We start from the raw sequence: 18391 nt of genomic DNA on the forward strand, positions 1-18391 counted from the left end.
CAAATTACAGGCTAATTATGGGAAACACTGCTTTCCCTACCACCCCCCTTCACCCAAACAAAGCAGTCTCTCCTGACTTTTTAACTAACATCATATCCATAACAGCAGTTGAAAGCTTTTTGCTGGTCGCACAGAGTTTACAATAGAGAACAATGTTCTTTGCATCTTTGACTGCGACACAATAATGGCAGCAACTACTTACAACTGTGAACAGAACGCCTGTCTCCCTCGTTCTACATTCTTCCTTTAGTGTTTGGCTATCAGCAGACATGAACAACAAAGTCGGGTCCCGCTGTGCTGTCGCACAGTCGTGGATTTACGTCAAGAATGGTGTGTTCAGTAACGAGTAAAGCAGCGTACTTGCCTTAGTAACTAGTAATATTACCGTTTGTACATTAGTTACACTACTTAGTTTTTGGGGAAAGTAATACTATTACAGCAACGCGTTACTGCCCAACACTGCTTCTGATAATATTTTTGTTGTTTCCTCAGTAACTGTTTGACTTCCCCTAAAATGAATGTGCACCAACACAGATATACACACATAGGCCTACTACTCCTGTTACTCTTGTCAACTGTTGATTAAATAGAAATATGAGGTTTGCAGCCCTTCAATAAATATTTGATAACAAACAAGAACATCAAGAAAAAATGGTCGACATCTCACTCTCTCTTTCTCCAGAAGGTGTTTGACTGTGAGGTAGGCCCAAACCCTCTGTATGTGGCTGTCTAATGTGCAGTGTGGATGATCCTTACCGAAATGGCCACAACTTGTGGACTGAAAGTTTTCATGTCGTTGTCAGTTATCTGACCGGCCACCGCAATCTCAGAGCCATTATAATACTGGCTGAAGTTAGTCTGGGTTAGATTGGTCGCACCAGCATAGATCATTGTCACATCTGTCAACAGAGGAGTGGCCACCTCTTCATAGAAACCCTGTTGACATACAGTATGGACACTGTATGAATGTTTAATGTCTCCAAAGTCACCAATGATCAATTATGTAACAAATCTATAAATTGTGGGAAGTACAAGTGATTTAAAAGTGTAATGATTAAAACCTTTAGCTGTAAATCAGCATCAGAGTCTTCATAAATTCGTCGGGCCGCACTATTGTTCTGCAGTGACATCTTCTCAAGGAACTCAAAATTGACATCAAACCCAAAACCAAGACAGTAGAGAGGGAATTTGTAAGCAATAACCCCTCTTACATTTGACCGTATTGTTTCAAGATGTGTCACCCCTGCAAAGACACAAGACAGGCACTTTGAGGTAAAAAAAATAAAAAAAATGTTATTGTTATTAAATGTATGTGATCCTTAAAGGTCCCATATTATACAAAAAAAAATTTTTCTTGTCTTTTCAAACTAAATATGGCTACGTTCAGACTGTAGGCAAAGGTGACTCAAATCAGCCCAAGTCACATGAAATCTGATCTTTTCCAGATGGGATTTGAGTCTCTTTAATATGAGAACCAAATCTGATTTTCTGAAAAGCAACCTCTGACATTCAGATCGGAATTGATGCAACTCTGATGTCCCTTTATAGTCTCAATTCTGCGCTAGATGGATCCATGGTGAATAAAAAAGATCCACAAAAGCCATTATTAAACATGTCTCCTCTACCTCTACCACCTCTGGCTCTCTGAGTCACGTGCATGCTACTTGTCCAAGCGGAAACAGTATAGAGAGTGCAAGAGGGAGAGAGTTGGGGCATATGCCTATATATATTTATTTTTTAGTAATGAATGTAATGAAAAGGACAGGAAGTTGTGAACACAAATCGAGAAATGTGAGGGTTAGCAAGTATGAGCTACTGAACCATTATGTTTTTATTACCTTTGAATGAGTCATTTCTATCTACATAACCACAGGTCCCTCCTTCTGTCGACGTCGCCATGTTTCTACAATGGCTGAAAATGGACAAACAGCGCTACAGAGCGCCTTTTGTCACTACTTTCTTCTTCTTGTAGAATTCTGGCAGTGTAGACGCTCATCATTACTTTGAATACGTACGTTCATAGAAGAAATAACAATATACAGCAGTGGTTGGCAAATAAGTTTTGCATCGGAGAAATTTTTTTTATCCAATTGTTTTTATCCAATTTTATTTATGGTGGGTGAGAATATAAGGCATAATATGGAGACAACCTTTTATGGTGTTTGGTTAGCTTAGTTGGTAATGCGCAAGACTGACATGTGGAAGGTTGTGTGTGTTTTTTCCCCCCTTCTTAAATAAACTGATCATGAAATGTTTCATATGCTCACGTGGTGTTGAATGCCGCCTTGACTTAACTCCTTCCCTGGCCAACCTCCTTATTAGGCTTAGGCAAGACACCTGCGTTCTCTTGCTCTCTCTCTGCTTCCTGATCTGTCCCTGCTGTGGTTGGTGTTTGTGGCTCAGGTATGTGAAAGGAATAGTTTCACATCTATTTTCCCTTAACAGTTGATTATGTTGCTTACCTGCACTTTGACACTGTTAAGAACCTCCTTTTCTCCTGCCCTGTGACCACTGATTGTTGTATCTTCATGACCCATCTCAGAGTTGGTTCCTTCTTGTTTTAGACCACTGCTGTTTTGCCTACTTAGTTTATTTAGTTTCCTGTTTTGCCTATTTGCTGTTTTGTCCCTCTTTGGTTAGTACAGTTTGCAATTGTTCAGCCAACTGGATTACTTACTGGTTTCGTTACTTTGTTTGTTTCTTCTGTATTCAGTTTATATACTGAGCAGGGTGCCATCTTGTTGGGAGGCTAGACACCCGTGGCAAGGTCCCTTCACTTTTCTGCATTTGAGTAATGGGGGCACTACATGGACTGCACCATTTTTCTGTGAATAATGCTGGGAGGTTTGAAGTGCTGCACTTGAGGTGGGTCGGATAGTGCTAGCACTCCTGGGCACTCCTCAGCATAGTCTGCCTCTCCACAACTGACCTCGGCGTAGTTTTGGTTAGTTATTTCGGGGCACTGGATTTATATTAAAGCTGTTTATTGTAACAAAGTAGTTTTATCTACCTTTTTTATCATAGTTTTGTTGCTGGTTCACATTTCTTTTCCTTTCAGCAGTTCCAGTCCCCAATTGTTTCTTCACTGATTTAAAAATATATTTTCAATCACGTCTCTGCCTCATCAGTAACGTTCCTGTGTGCCTTTTTTCTCTTTATTCTCCTTCAATTAATCAAGGTTTAAATAGTATTTCCTGGGGGGCAATTCCCTAGGTGGCATTGTTGGCTTTCATTCAATTCCTTCCCTTCCCAGTCCACAAAATGCACACAATGCATAAGCATGCGCTGCGTTGTGAGTGTTCCAGTGTTTCATCTGCATCCATCAAACTACAGGAATCTTGTTTTCTGACGGTTCTTTCAAAGTGACTGTTTAGCCGCTTTTCCATTACCAGTACCACCTCGACTTGACTCGACTTGACTCTGTTTGGCCGTGCTCTATTTTCCATTACAGACCAGACATAGGCTGTTTCCCAATACCGAGTTTGCCAAGTTCGGACTTCTGTACTTTAAAGCTCGCACTTGGCAAGTTCGGCTCGGGAGTACAAACTTCCAGGAATGGTCATTCAGCAATTGGAACAGCAGCGGACTTGATGACGGCCGGACCATTAGCAGACGGGACCTCACATCTCCGAAAACGTCATAGCAATTTTTTAAATCACCTCTGTCTTGAGAAACATATTTGGAGTTTAAACAACTATATTCCCGCATAAAAAACTCTTTAAACTACTATATGCGACACAAGAACAGCAGTATTATAAGTTAATTAAGAGTTTTCTCGTCCGACATTTCAGCTTTTTGCCGGCGAAATGCATTCTGGGATATCTGGCTATCCGAAGTCCACACAAGTCACCACCAATGCAGGCTCCGTAAAACGGGCGGAGCGAGAACACATCCGGGTATTTGACTGTACTTGGCTAGATGTGGACTTTTGAATTGAAACAGTACTTTGGCTGCAACTGATGACGTTTCCACAAGTCCACAAGAACACAAGTACAGAAAGGAACGCAGATTGAGAAACAGCTCTCAAGGCGCATTTTAGTCCCTCCCACCCGAGATGTGAGCTTGAGGAGTCGAGGAGGAGACGCGAGGAGAGAGGAGTCGAGGAAACGGGCATTTAACGAAATGAGATGTCCTCTCCTCGGAGCCGTCATATTTTAAAGCGACGTCAATTAAATATGACCTGTTGCACAGCTGCATCATCTGTCATCTTGCCACTAAAGGCTAGGAGATTATTTCTTCATAATCCAGAAACATGTCTGTCAACATTATAACATGTAGAAACATCTCGAGGTTCCAGTAAACATTATACCATCTGTTGAAAACAGCAGACTAATCATTCACTAGGCTACACAGTAGACTAGGCCTACCACTTTTTTGCGGTGCGCCTTTTGCCTGTAAACAGGAGATCATTACAGCCCTCAACTTGATGAGATGAGCGTTTCATCATCAGTCCCTTTACAAAATGACACAGTAACATTTATCTCAAATAGCCCCAATTACAGCTGTCATCACAGGACTCTACTGTTGGAATAACGTGCAGACTACATGGGCCCTATTAGGCTATTAAAACATGAAACAGATCAGTGCTGAATGCTCTGGTGTATATTACAGCCTAATAATTTGACTTCAGCAGCTGTTTTGTCACGATTATAGCAGCTGAATTGATGTGATCCGCAGATCGGCTCGGACATGCGCCTAAATCATCCACCTGCCCCCCATCAACTAATTATTTTATCAGATTTAGAGACAAGCATCTGCATGGACGTTTTACCCCCACCTCCACCGGTCCCTGTAGCTTTCCAGGTTGTTTCTTTCTTGTGTGTTATATTGATGTATGAGTGTTTTCTTTAACGATTTACTTTGATTAGAGAGACTGCTGTCAGTTATTTAAACGTTTCCATCCGTGCAGTAATGTCACAGCAAATATCGTGGGCTAAAACAGACAAACTTTAAGCTTTCAGCCTCTGTAATCCATGTTTAGACTCTGATGGAGCTTAGGGTTGATCAGGAGGACAGCTGCTTTACTCCAAACACTTTTACTATATGAAACTGGACTGTGTGTGAGACCGTTTGGATGTGAAGAAGAACACAGAACATGAATTAACACCAGATCCTGACCGATCCAATCGGCATGTCGAGAGATTATTATTCATTTATGTTGCTGTGACTCGTGCGTAAATGCGCACAGTGTCACTGGGGAAACACTTCATACAGCCGCTATTTAATGTTCATTTTTACAGTCCTGCTGCCCATCCACACATCACATTCAACAATCAGTGATATCAAAGTGAAATGACATTAAGGAATGCAGTTATGAGGCGCTACACAAACAATGAAGGGCAGAAAGTTTGATCGTGCATTTGATTATTTTTAATAGGACTATGGGTTGGTCCAGCTGTTTGGCACGCCTCTTGTAAACATCACAGCGGCTGAAAAGACTTCCGCAAAGGATGATCTCTAAGAAGAAAGTTTGATTGATTAGAAAAGATTGTAAAAAAGACAGGGAAAGAAAAAAGATCCATTTAGCTCTTGCTGATTATGTATGTGCAATGCTAATAAACCACTGAAAGACAACAGTTGTCCAGGAAATGAACTCTTACCGTACCTTAATGTCTCCAAGTGAGGTGTCCCTGTTGATATCATAAACAATAACCAGATCTCCATTCATACCCTGATCTCCACAGCTGTCACATGTTTTCTGTTGGTTCTCTGTCGGGTAGAAATGCACCCACGCCTGGAAACAGGATTAACCAGGTTTTAGAAACTCTTGATAGGACACCCAGGTGAAAAAGAAATATACTTCAGTAGCACTTTTTTTGGATGCACTTATCATATTTTAATTGTACTATACTAAGTGTATATTAAATGTGTTATTTTGGAAATACTTAGTCAACTTAATTTAACGTATTTAAACGTAATTTAAATATACTTCTTTAAATTGAACTTAAAATACCCTTTTGTGCTATACTTGAACAGTTTAAATATATTTTAAATGTGTTCCCTGAACATTTTTATTAGCATTTCAGTGTATTAGTAATTTATTACTAGTATACTCCAAGAGCCACTATTAATATCTTGGGAAGCTGCTTTATGAAACCATTCAGTATAAGAATAATTCATTATTAGTGCATTAAAAATACCTTGCAAAATGCCCTTTTTAATAAAAATCAGTTAAAACAATTATTTTACAAACACACACACATACAGACAACTAAAAACTTTAATTTTGTGTACATTACAAAAATTAATTCCAGACATTAAAAGGTACAGCAGCATGTATCACATCTTGAGCAAAATAAATAATCAAATAAAATATAATCAGTAAAATGATGACATGACCAGTATTACATAAAAATACACTATATACATCCCATCATTAATGTTACCCATGGGGGTCCTTCATGCTGTTTGGACACTCAGATGACCTCACAGCAGGCCATCCCACTTCTGACACCATATCTGTCACCCTGCCCAGATTCAAACACAGGTCTACAGGATACCAAATGTGGTGTATAACATATGCTTTTGACATTACAGTTTAATATAATGCTCTGCAGCTGGTGAAAGGAACAGTGAACCCTTATGAGGAAGTAATGATTGATGGGTGAACCAAGAGTGAACCCTCCTATAGAATTTGACCCCTGACCCAGAGCTGGAGAGAGACACAGTGGTAGGGGAAGTGGTGTCTAACAGATGGTTACACTTAGTCTACAGCACTGTGCCCTTATATGGTATTTAGCAGAGACCTAAACATGTCTTATATAAGCTGTGTTCAATGTACAGAGAGACAGAGTGGTTATCGGGCTGGGTCACTCTCCAAGCTGCTGCAGAGCTTGTAATTGATGCTGAATTCTTTGATGTAATAAACTTTTATAATCAAGAACAGTGTCAAGCGGATTTCTTCTCAACACATCACGCAGCATTATCGTTCGGACACCACACAAACATGCAACTTTGACAGCAATGCCAAAGAGCCAGGCTCGTTGGTATGGCAGTCCAAGGGCTTACTCAACTGTAGTGAAGGTACTTCGTCACAAGCTTACAGTACAAATGGTGAAACCAAACTGAAACTGAAAAATGTCACAATCCTTATCCTTCAAGTGGAGGGTCGGTTATCTTTCAGTAGGACTCGTTGCATTTTCTGCGACTGCAGATACTATGGGATTTGGAAACTGCTTTATCACACAGCATCTGTGGAAGGGAAAAGGAAATATTTTGTCTATATCAAAGCAATATTACCTCTAATTAACTAACTACCATTGTGTGATTTTTTTATTTTGTTTAAAGTTGCTGAAACACAATATGACATCATGTCTAACTGTTCTGATAATGCTAACTGGGTTCAGGTGAAATGGTTTTCCACAAGTGACCCCTCTCAGTTAATGCTCAGTTCTTCCATTACAACATGATCAAAAACATTACATAAACACTACTGTACATTCAGCCAAGGAGCTGTATATGATAAAATGTTATTAAACAGGTACAACAAATAACAGACATTCAGACTTGCTTAACAACTGTGCTGTCTACATGTCATTTCACATCAACACAGCAGTCAATTTGTTAAGTACAAAAGTAGCCAATTACTTAATGTATAACAATATTTTTAATATAATTATTTTATCACAAGAATATTTGTTTATTTAGTCTGACCCCGTTGACATGTAGTGAGAGCAAAAACAGTGATGGTGTGCAGGAGCCAGACATACCTATGAGCACATTGAGATCCCAGGAAGCTCTAAAAGAAAAGAAATACAGTTGCAAATGAGTTTAAATATTCAGTTAGGCCAGTACTTCCACCTAGTTTTGTTCTTCATTTGCGTATCATTATAAACACTGTAATTCTATTCTTATAGAAAATCTTTATTATTATTCTTTATTTAATTTTCTTGAGCTAAGGCAGGAAATTCCAACTCTGGGTTGTTTAAAGTTAGGTTCAAGTTTTAAAAGTTGAATACAGGATCTAGGACCATACAAATGGACATAAAGTTGACCAGTATTTTATATAACATTGCATGCTATTATTGTGTAGTCAGTCATTGCAGGACATAAAAACATTATAATTATATTATAAAAAAATTCTCACATAAGTTGTACACTTTAACATTGTTGTTATAACTGAGTTATTACTCACTGTAACTAACTTTAGCTAATAAATCTATAAATCCACGTGCTAGCATTAGCTAATGCACACCAGAGCTATCCACCAAGGAAAATATTTTCAAACCCAGAGTGAGCGCAACTTTAGTTAATTTACACAATTGTGTTGTCTTGCTAATAATAATAATGTTAAATTTACCAAGAAAGACGATTTTTGCTGGCAGTATCTGCGTCTGTCCTCTCCTGCTTGTACTCGCCAGGCACCTTTAACGTTAGCTCTTTTCACATTTAACTTCTGCAGGGAGCTGACCGGATATTCTTCTCTTCTGTGTTCTTTTCCTATTATGTCTGTGGTGTCCGCCTTCGAAGTCTGAGTAGGTAAAGTAAAACAAAGGAAACCTGAGAAACAAAATAATTTCTGGCCAAAAATAGCTTCCCTCTCACAGACAGTTAACACCTTAACTTTCGTGAAGCGGACTGTGTGATCACGCTGTGTGATTGGGTCCTCGATTTGAAAACCTTGATTCTGATTGGTCCAATTGAATGCACTGCGCTAGTGGGCTGGGCGGGAGGGCACACTTCGTCCCTGTGTACCCATGTGTTGTTTACAAACAGAAACAAGTATAACAACATTATGATTTAAAGTATGCTTATTACTATACGTTGTTTGTTAAGTTAACATGTGCTGCTTCCTTCTTGGCCAGGTTACCCTTATGAAAGAGAACTCTGATCTCAACTAGCTATTTACCTGATTAAAAAAATATAAGAAATAATATGCTTTTGAAAAATATATTTTAATGTTAAAAAAATATGTTTTAAAAATCTTACTTCTGGAATCAGGCTGAAACAAGTGGCAATTACATAAATATTTTGCAGTAGCCTACATAATTAGCATATTTGACATAAATATATTTGTAATCCACTAAAAGTGTAATTGTTTAACAATGTACTTCCACAAAGTACACCTAAATAGTATTTACTTAGAGTTAAATAAATGTATTTTTAATAAGTACACTACAATGTTGTGAAAAATAGTTTTATTTAAGCATATTTATTAAAAGTTTATAGTATATAGTTATTACCAATTTCTTCAAAGTATACTTTTCAGAAGTATGTTAAAGGTCAGGAGAATATATCTGTAATATATCTTTAATAAGCATGTTAGGAGTATGAATGTACTATGCATACTATGTGAATTTCTAGTACATTTTCAATGCCTTTAAGCGCACTTCTTTTTGACCTGGGCACAGAAGGCAACGAATGGATTTCATGGTCTTCTCCCTTTGATTACATTTCATTTGATTCAACTTAACTGTCACTGCACAGCGTTTCACAGCACTGGTGCAACCATAAAATGCAGAAGTGCAAACGGTACATAAAGATTTGCAGTAAATAAAAATGTGTGAATGGTACTAAAATATGTGCGCATGGATGAGCAACAAGTTCAAAATATAACTTTGCTATGTCTTTGTAGTACCTGTTTGTCTGCATGTGTTTTGGTGATGGCATTAGCGAGGGCTTTGGTGCTTAGTCTTCCTTTAACCTCAATGAAATTGATTCCGGCTCTCATGTACACATCGGCCTGGCATTGAGAATAGCATAAAATTGTTAGAAGCACTGACCATGTAAGATGTTATTACCCCAAAATTGTTTTCCTGGATGAGGATATAATTAGATACCAAAAGGAAAGGGTTACACACACACACACACACACACACCTTTAAGTCTTTGACAGGCTGCATGGGTCGAGCGTGGATTTGTAGTTCGTACTTGCCGAGCTTGCGTTTCAGCAGTTCCTCATATGTGAGTTCAAAGGTGACCTTTTTGTGAGCAGCCACAGTCACAGAGGCCTTAAATTCCTCGAGGGTCCTTCCTACAGAACTACAGCAGAGACAATAATCATGGTATTACAACAGAGGTTCCCAACTTTCTGGCTTGTAACCCCAATAATCAAACAATGCCTACTTATAACCCCCCATCACATATCATGGCCTAAGTGTGGATATGAGTTGTGAGTAGTTGCACTAAAGAGTGAAGATTTTCTTCTCAGGTTGTTTAAAGGATATTAGAGACCAGAATATGTGAAAGTAGCCAGAATTTGAAGAAAAAGGTATCCCAAAGGACACACAAGGGTCTTCTACAAATTAATTATATAAACTCATCTGTATAAAACCTGGTAATAAACTGATCCATGTACCTGACAAGCACAGCGCTTTGGCCACAGAACACAGCCTCAGTGTACTGCTGCTGAGCTTGCTCCTTAGCTTTCACAACCCCGTTGTACTCCTGGCCATCTATAAGCCTGAAAAAGACCAAAGAAAAGTCTTTGTTTACAGACATACTCCGGAGTGACCCGTGATTTATTTTCCTGATTCTTTAATGTGTAGTTCTTACTGTGCAAATTCCTGTAAATATTAAAAGATGATTTTTGCTTCACACACATTTTGAATTTACTGATGAAGGTGTACTTAGGAATCCGGACATGGAATTCTATTTCCTTTGACTCGTCCATACAATTGGCCACACGTCTTGTGATGACAGTGGTGGCATAACGACTGGTCACTGTTGAGTTGTTGTGAAAGCTGTAGATGTCCCAGTCATCCTGAGCAAATACAGGAGGCACATTGCACAATAAAAAAAAATTGACTTAGTTGATCCCACTGGCTGATGACTCGCTGACCAAAGATCAGATGATGGTGAAAAACAAAGTGTTGGTGGGTGGCATCAGTGAAATCTCATTGGTCGAAATGGAAAAACACCCTGTTCTCGTTATTTTTCATCCAGTGATTTCACATGGCAATGACTTGTTCAGTCCAATATTTACCAAGTCTTAACCCTTTAATTTAATGATTAACATCACAGGGACCAGCTTTTAGTCCCAAAAAGGGAATTAGGTCCCCCCAGTGAAACTGTGTAAACAGATTTCTGGCCCCACACTATCAGTAATACAAATTCACACACATAACAATGACATGAATTTGACACTTAACATTTCATTGTTGATGTACAATAAATTTCTGGGGTTTTACTGCAACTTTTACTAAAAACCAACTCTTAGTCCTTAAATTAAATTGATCACACATATATATATATAAACAATATGAAACAGCATTGAAGGTAGAGCAACATCAAATCCTTCAACCTGCACTTTCTTCATATGCAGAGAAAAAAAATAAAAGCCTCAAATATCTGTTTATTGATATCAATGCTACGATTAGGGCTGAAACGATTCATCAATTAAATCGATAAAATCGATTAATAAATTCGTTAAATTCTTTAACAGCACGGTGTTTCACACAGAGATTTATTAGTGTCGCACATCGCGCTTACGCTGTGAACACAACGTGATTATAATGGAGCTGTTTGCAAAGTGGAGGAAGAGAGAGAAAAAAGAGGGACATAAAGAAAGTGTCCAAAGTATGGGATTATTTCAAGCTAAAGAAAACAGCAACTCTGTAATGTTACCGTCCGTCCACCGTAAAACGAAACTTAAGTCTCCTCCGCAACAGGACGAAGGCACCTGAACAAAAAGCAGCAGGTGTTCTGCCAGCAGACCACACTTCTTAAACAACTCTATGGAAGCATATAGGGGACTAAATTAAAATTATCATGCAAACTTGAAAATGAAAATGTAATCCCACAATAACATTATCATTTCCACATATGTATGTGTTAGTTAGATAGAAATTTTTATGAAAATGTAATCATTTTCATTTTCACATACTTGTGTGAGCATTCTAGGACCATATTAAAATGAAAATGGAAACAGCATTTGACATTTCATTTTCAAAGACTTAGTCTGCTCTATAGAGGACTTTATTCAAATTCAATGAGTGAAACAGCGCCCCCCAGTCTATTGCATAGCATTTACATTTACAAGCAGCTTTCCAAGGGACACAATGAAAATGAAAATGCAATCTGTCAGTCTTCTCATCAAGGCGGGTCCTCAGTTAAGACTTCACTTCCTCTTCAGTTGGAAGGCCATTTCAGGTTCTCATGGTTCAGTTGTGTATCTACCATTCCACAACACTAGGCTGTAACTTCACAACCAAATGAAATCTATCAACCGAACAGCTCAAGGATGGATCTATACCGACTTCAAACTTGGAACCTGTACATTTTGCCATTGTATTGTGATATTAAGCCCACATACCGTTGACTGTATGTGTGTCTGTTGCTGCAGTAGCCTATGTAAGTTTACCTGGTCGATGCATGGCACGTGCAAAAAACGATAACTTGCTCATACCCAAAAGCTGTAACATCAGTGTCCTGCTGGGCAGTGTCAAGCCCAGGCTAATACAAACCCATTCTCATTCAGAGATATACTTCACATTATTGCAATACTAGTATTAGTGACAATACCGCAGCTCCGTCACAGTTAATGTTATAGGAACAGTCAGTCAGTCTGTCTGTCATATCAACTATATAGCTGTAATAGTTACAGCTATGAACAGTGCAAAACCGTTATCATAACTACACAGATGATATTGGACTAAACTGTAAGTGTTTCCTGCAGACAGGCCAGCAGAGGTGTTTCCTGCCAGGCTGACAGAAGACAACAGAGGACTCCTCACTCCCTCTCAAGTACAGGTTTATACTTAGCTGTTGAACTCATGTTAATACTGGAAGTGCATAAGACTTTGTAAGATCAGTAACCTTCAGTTGTGCTGAAATGGTAACTTACAGCATGTTGCACTCATTTCGGCCACATGTGTGTACATGTGTATAAGACAAGGAGTGGCCACAGTAATCACTATACTTTTGTTTGTTTAGTATCTGTATTTTTACCAGAAAAGTATTAGAACTACACAGATGATATTGGACTAAACTGTAAGTGTTTCCTGCAGACAGGCCAGCAGAGGTGTTTCCTGCCAGGCTGACAGAAGACAACAGAGGACTCCTCACTCCTCCTCAAGTACAGGTTTATACTTAGCTGTTGAAGTCATTAGTGTGCGAGCTGTAGCAGCTCTCACACTTTTGTTCTCTTCACTCTTTATTATTATTATTATTTATTCTGCCATTTTTTGGCATCTATCTTCTCCTGTACCGTTTGTCCTACAAACTTGGTTCCAACTTCCAATTGTACATCTTCTTCATGAGATGGGTTCTATTACCTGTGTTGCTGATATATGTGCAGCTAGAGACTCAATTTGAGATGTTGATCTTTCAAAGTTGTATTTGGTGTTTGCTAAAAAAAATGTTTAGTTTAGGAGCTATGCCCTTCCAAAGTGAAGGGTTTTACAGCTTTTAGCAGACTTTACCAGTGTGTCATGTGATCAGTTAGAGTGGAAACAGGAGGATTTTGCAGACCAGACATTTTTTTGTAAACTGCTGCTAGTCGCGTATATTTATCTCTAAACACAAAAAGGCACCAAAATGTACCCACATGCCTTTTCTCCCTCAAAATGTCAAAATCCTGCTCAGTGGACGTTTAGTTTTTTTATCTCTGATCCTTAATTGATTGGAAAGTCTCAGTTTCCCATTCACTCCCTGTTGTAGCTGCAGGCTGAGGTCTCCCCCTGTCACTAATTCTTTAACTTGCTGTATCTTCCTCCCTGTTTGGAGTTTGGACACAAGAGGTATATTTTTATGCTGTAAAGCTTTTTTTTTATTAAGCAAATACACTTTTTATATCAACACCACATCAAATTGTATCATTACAACCAGGCTGGCTGGTGGTGCAGTTAGTTAGTGAGTGATCAGTCTCTAGAGCCACACCTCCTATTCCAATTGTGGGTTTGAATCCTGCAGCTGGCAGCAGTGTTAACTGGTTTCAACTTTAAACACCTGTAGCCTATGGTGTTTGAACTTAATGATATGTATATGTGTTGCTAAAATTTGCTAATAAGTCTCCTGTTTGTTTGAAATACAAAACAAATACTTTGTGATTTATGTATTTGTTAAATGTGTCTGCTTAGAAAATAGTGTTTTATGTTGGTAATTGTCATTCTTGTGGTGGTTTACTATTGAAACCAGGAGTGAAGTGCTTGTTTCATTTGATAAAAATGGCTGCACTGATAGCTAACCTGCAGCCAGGTTTGAGTGGACTCTAGTAGTAATATTTGGCTGTCTTTCTCTTTGCTCCTCCAGTTCTTCAGCTTGTGTTCTCTTTCTCTGTAACTGTGGTGAAGACCCGTGCTTTATATTTTTGTGTTTAGCTACTCAAGCTGTAACTCAAATTGCCGAAATGACAGCTGAAAAGTTTAATTTTTAAGGCAAATGCACCTTACCATCAACAGTACTTCAAAAAGCCGTGTGATCCAATAGCGTAGTGGTAAAGAGACAGTCCTCGGAGCACCACCAGACATTGATTTGATTCACAATATTAATTTATTGTAGCTTGTGGATTTACACAGCTGTTTGTTGTTTGAACTTGATGCTTACAAAAGGTGGAGTACTTACTGACTTGCAGTGGCTACTTTCAGAACTCCATGTTGTTAGTCTTTCTATGTGTAATCACTGTTTACTGTACCTATTTGTTTGAAACACAAAATTTACTTTGTAAATATAGTGTTTTTTGTTGTAATTGTCATTCTTGTGGTGGTTTACTATTGAAACCAGGAGTGAAGTGCCTGTTTCATTTGATAAGAACAGCTGCATTGAGAGTTATATAGAGACAGTCCTCGGAGTATTAGTTCATTTGCCTGACATTTGAATCACAATTTTAATATATTAAAACGTGTGAATTTATAGAGCTGTTTGTTGTTTGAACTTGATGCTAACAAAATGTGGAGTTATTACTGACTTTCAGTGGTTACTTTCAAAGTTAATTGTTGTTATTCTTTCTAAATGCTATCATTGTTAACATGATGTTTAGTCTTTCACAGCACAATTCTTTGCTTGTTCATTTATTTTATTCTTCAACAGCAGAGTAGCCATCACAGAAAATATGTTTATAAGCAAAACATGCCTTCTATTGGTGCTTAGGAGCCATTTTTTTTTGTCAGAATAAGACATGATTTACAAAGAAAGTTGAAAGCCTTCCCTTCACAGTGTATCTGAGTAGTCTGGTGGTTAAGGTCTTGCTCTTGCTCCGGATCCAGAGATTGATGGATAAAACCCTGCTCACAGCATGCTAACGAAAAGGGGGCCAAACGTAACACATATGTTTGCTGAACAAGTGTGCAGCACATCATTGAGTCTCTTAGCTGATGGAGCCGCACATTGCACCGACAGCAGTAGCAATCGCAAAAAATAGCTGGCAGTTCTCACACACATTTTCTTAAGGAAATGCCCATTCTAGTGTTAATACTGCTATTAACAGTGGGTTTTTTTGTTTCTTCGTGTATTTTTCTGTAACATAAAGTAGACATTATTTCCCACTTTTACCACTAGAGGGAGTATACTGTTTAGTGAGTCATTTTAGGAGCAGTTGTAACAATGTGTTAGTGCTTTGCTGTAATGTGAGTCTGAACAGACCATCTGCTGGTAACAATCTACCGATCTTCTTGCGTATGTTGCAGGTAAGCAGACATAATACATGTAAGAAATAGTGTCTGCAATGCCTGTAACATGACTGTACATGCAGCTGTATAAAATAGGAGCCACAATACCAATCTGTGTAAATATAATAGTGTCAAATGTATTTCCTTTAATAAAATGTTTAGTGAGTAATGTTAGGAGCAGTCGCAACAGGTTGTGCATTTCTGGCACATGAGTCTTGAACCTGGAAGAGGAGGAGGGGGAAAGCAGGACTCCTCACTCCTCCTCAAGTACAGGTTTGTACTTAGCTGTTGAACTCATGTCAATACTGCTATTTATGCCTCTGAGACGATGATAGCTTAGTATCTATGTATTAACTCTCACTATAAATATACACTATACATATATACACACAATATACTTTTATATGTCTTTACAGGTAGCATACATTTGGGAGAAGTGGTGTGAGCCGAGTGAAATAGAAAGTATTTGCTAGGAGATAGAGCGGTAACATATGAAAACACGGCCTACAGTTATTGTTAGGGTGGCGTGTCAAGTAAGATATGAAACAAACAGAAGATGTGAAACATTAGTCAAATACTTTTCTGGTAAAAATACAGATACTAAACAAACAAAAGTATAGTGATTACTGTGGCCACACCTTGTCTTATGCAGGAAACACTTACAGTTTAGTCCAATATCATCTGTGTAGTTATGATAAGGGTTTTGCACTGTTCATAGCTGTAACTATGTAGTTGACATGACAGACAGACTTTGTATTAGCTTGTATTAGCCTGGGCTTGACACTGCCCAGCAGGACACTGATGTTACAGCTTTTGGGTATGAGCAAGTTAACGTTTTTTTGCATGTGCCATGCATCGACCAGGTAAACTTACATAGGCTACTGCAGCAACAGACACACATACAGGCGACGGTGTGTGGGCTTAGTATCACAATACATAATAGAAACAGCTTGATGTTACAGTTAGCCACATTAGCTGCAGAATATGGTAACGCCAAGTTCAACAGGCAAGTGTTCAAAAAAACAGAAAAGCTACATAAAAATGGCAAAACTTACAGGTTCCAAGTTTGAAGTCGGTATAGATCCATCCTTGAGCTGTTCAGCTGATAGATTTCATTTGGTTGTGAAGTTACAGCCTAGTGTCGTGTAATGGTAGATACACAACTGAACCATGAGAACCTGAAATGGCCTTCCAACTGAAGAGGAAGTGAAGTCTTAACTGAGGACCCGCCTTGATGAGAGGACTGACAGATTGCATTTTCATTGTGTCTCTTGCTGCTTGTAAATGTAAATGCTATGCAATAGACTGGGGGCGCTGTTTCACTCATTGCATTTGAATGAAGTCCTCTATAGAGCAGGTTAGGTCTTTGAAAATGTCAAATGCTGTTTCCATTTTCATTTTAATATGGTCCTAGAATGCTCACACAAGTATGTGAAAATGAAAATGATTACATTTTCATTGAAATTTTTACCTAAATAACACATACATATGTGGAAAATGATGTTATTGTGGGATGATCATTTTAATTGAGTCCCCTATATGCTTCCATATACGTATCGACGAATCGTTGAAATAAGCTTCGAATACTAAAATCATTGTTAGTTGCAGCCCTTGCTACCATGTCAATATATTCAATTGACAGATTGAGTGTCCTTACATTGTGGTGCTCTGTTCCCAAGGTTTTGTGACCTTTCTTTGTTTGGTAGTGTGGTAACCAAAGCCAGCAGTAGCCAAAAGAGGGCGATTTGCACCAAAGCTCTCTCCATGATTTCTCTCACCAGACTGCAACTCAATCAGACAAGGACAGCATTGGTGTGTATGTAGCATCCAGTCAATGTTGAGAAGGCCAGAACTGATGGTTAAATGACTTTTATTGCTTTCCTTGTCGTCAACCAACATAAGAGCTGAGTAAAAACAAATAAACCATGCATTATCATCACATTTCGAACGTTACACAGCTCATTACATTAGTTTCAATATGATAGCATTACCAAATTATACATTATACGATAAACGATTCCAGTAGGCTAGCTCAAATATATTTCTCATTAACTCTACAAACCTTGTTCCCCAATTGACCGAAACTAAACCTTGTAGTTTTAACTGTTTTTCCGTGAACCTTTTCAGACTTTTCTTTCGTCCTTTTCGCCGTTTGCCCGGTTCATTTACGTCACTTTACTTCCGGTTTCTTTGGTTATCAAAATTAAAGCCCGATACCGTAATAATAAAACCTTATAGCGTAGCTATAATCAAAATAGTGCTTAACTACTCTGTTGGCCTTTACACTCCCACCAAATTATTTGCTGTTACACACATAAAAACACAAATAATTTCTTCAAGTTACTTACCAGAATACAGAAATAACCTTGTAAATGTGTTACAACTGTAACTTCAACCTTTCAGTACACTTGAGCATTGTAAATTTACCTTTCACAATCTTCTAGTAGCAGTACTAACTTATGTACTGGGCGTTCTACTACAGACATTTTGTTCACACGTTGACCCCTTTTGGTAAGATTTCTGTCTGCAAAGCCTATTTTGACCTTTCTGACAAGACCGTCTGTATCTTTTACAGTGTCCAAGATTCGTCCAAGTTTCCACTGTGATCGTGGTTGCATTTCATCCTTGTCCATTACTATGTCGCCTATTTGCATGTTTCTTTTAGGCTTGTGCCATCTTTGTCTGACCATTATGTTCTGCAAGTACTCCCCTTTCCATCTGCTCCAAAATTGTTCGAGCAAGTACTGTACTTGACGCCATCGTTTTTGTGCATATAAGTCCTCCTTCACGAACTGTCCTGGGGGAGGCAGAGAAGTTGAGGTTTTCATTGTGACAAGATGATTTGG

General features: G+C 38.5%; 1 protein-coding gene across 1 annotated transcript in view; it reads right to left on the minus strand.

Annotated features, from left to right (window-relative positions):
• The window catches only part of LOC119885876 (inter-alpha-trypsin inhibitor heavy chain H3-like), a 29015-nt gene extending 16866 nt beyond the window's left edge, over window positions 1–12149 (minus strand). Inside the window, exons 1-7 of the mRNA XM_038696189.1 lie at window positions 11972–12149; window positions 10542–10702; window positions 10298–10402; window positions 9819–9981; window positions 9578–9682; window positions 5606–5734; window positions 757–936 (exon numbers count right to left, since the gene is read on the minus strand). Coding sequence (XP_038552117.1) covers window positions 757–936; window positions 5606–5734; window positions 9578–9682; window positions 9819–9981; window positions 10298–10402; window positions 10542–10702; window positions 11972–12034 — 906 coding nt within the window. The 5' untranslated portion in view covers window positions 12035–12149. The remainder of the gene's footprint in view (window positions 1–756; window positions 937–5605; window positions 5735–9577; window positions 9683–9818; window positions 9982–10297; window positions 10403–10541; window positions 10703–11971) is intronic.
• Window positions 12150–18391: the final 6242 nt, after the last annotated feature.

The sequence above is a fragment of the Micropterus salmoides genome, unplaced genomic scaffold, assembly GCF_014851395.1.
Source record: "Micropterus salmoides isolate LMB-PRFRI ecotype aquatic unplaced genomic scaffold, ASM1485139v1 Ms_hic_scaffold_4, whole genome shotgun sequence".
Classification (NCBI taxonomy): domain Eukaryota; kingdom Metazoa; phylum Chordata; class Actinopteri; order Centrarchiformes; family Centrarchidae; genus Micropterus; species Micropterus salmoides.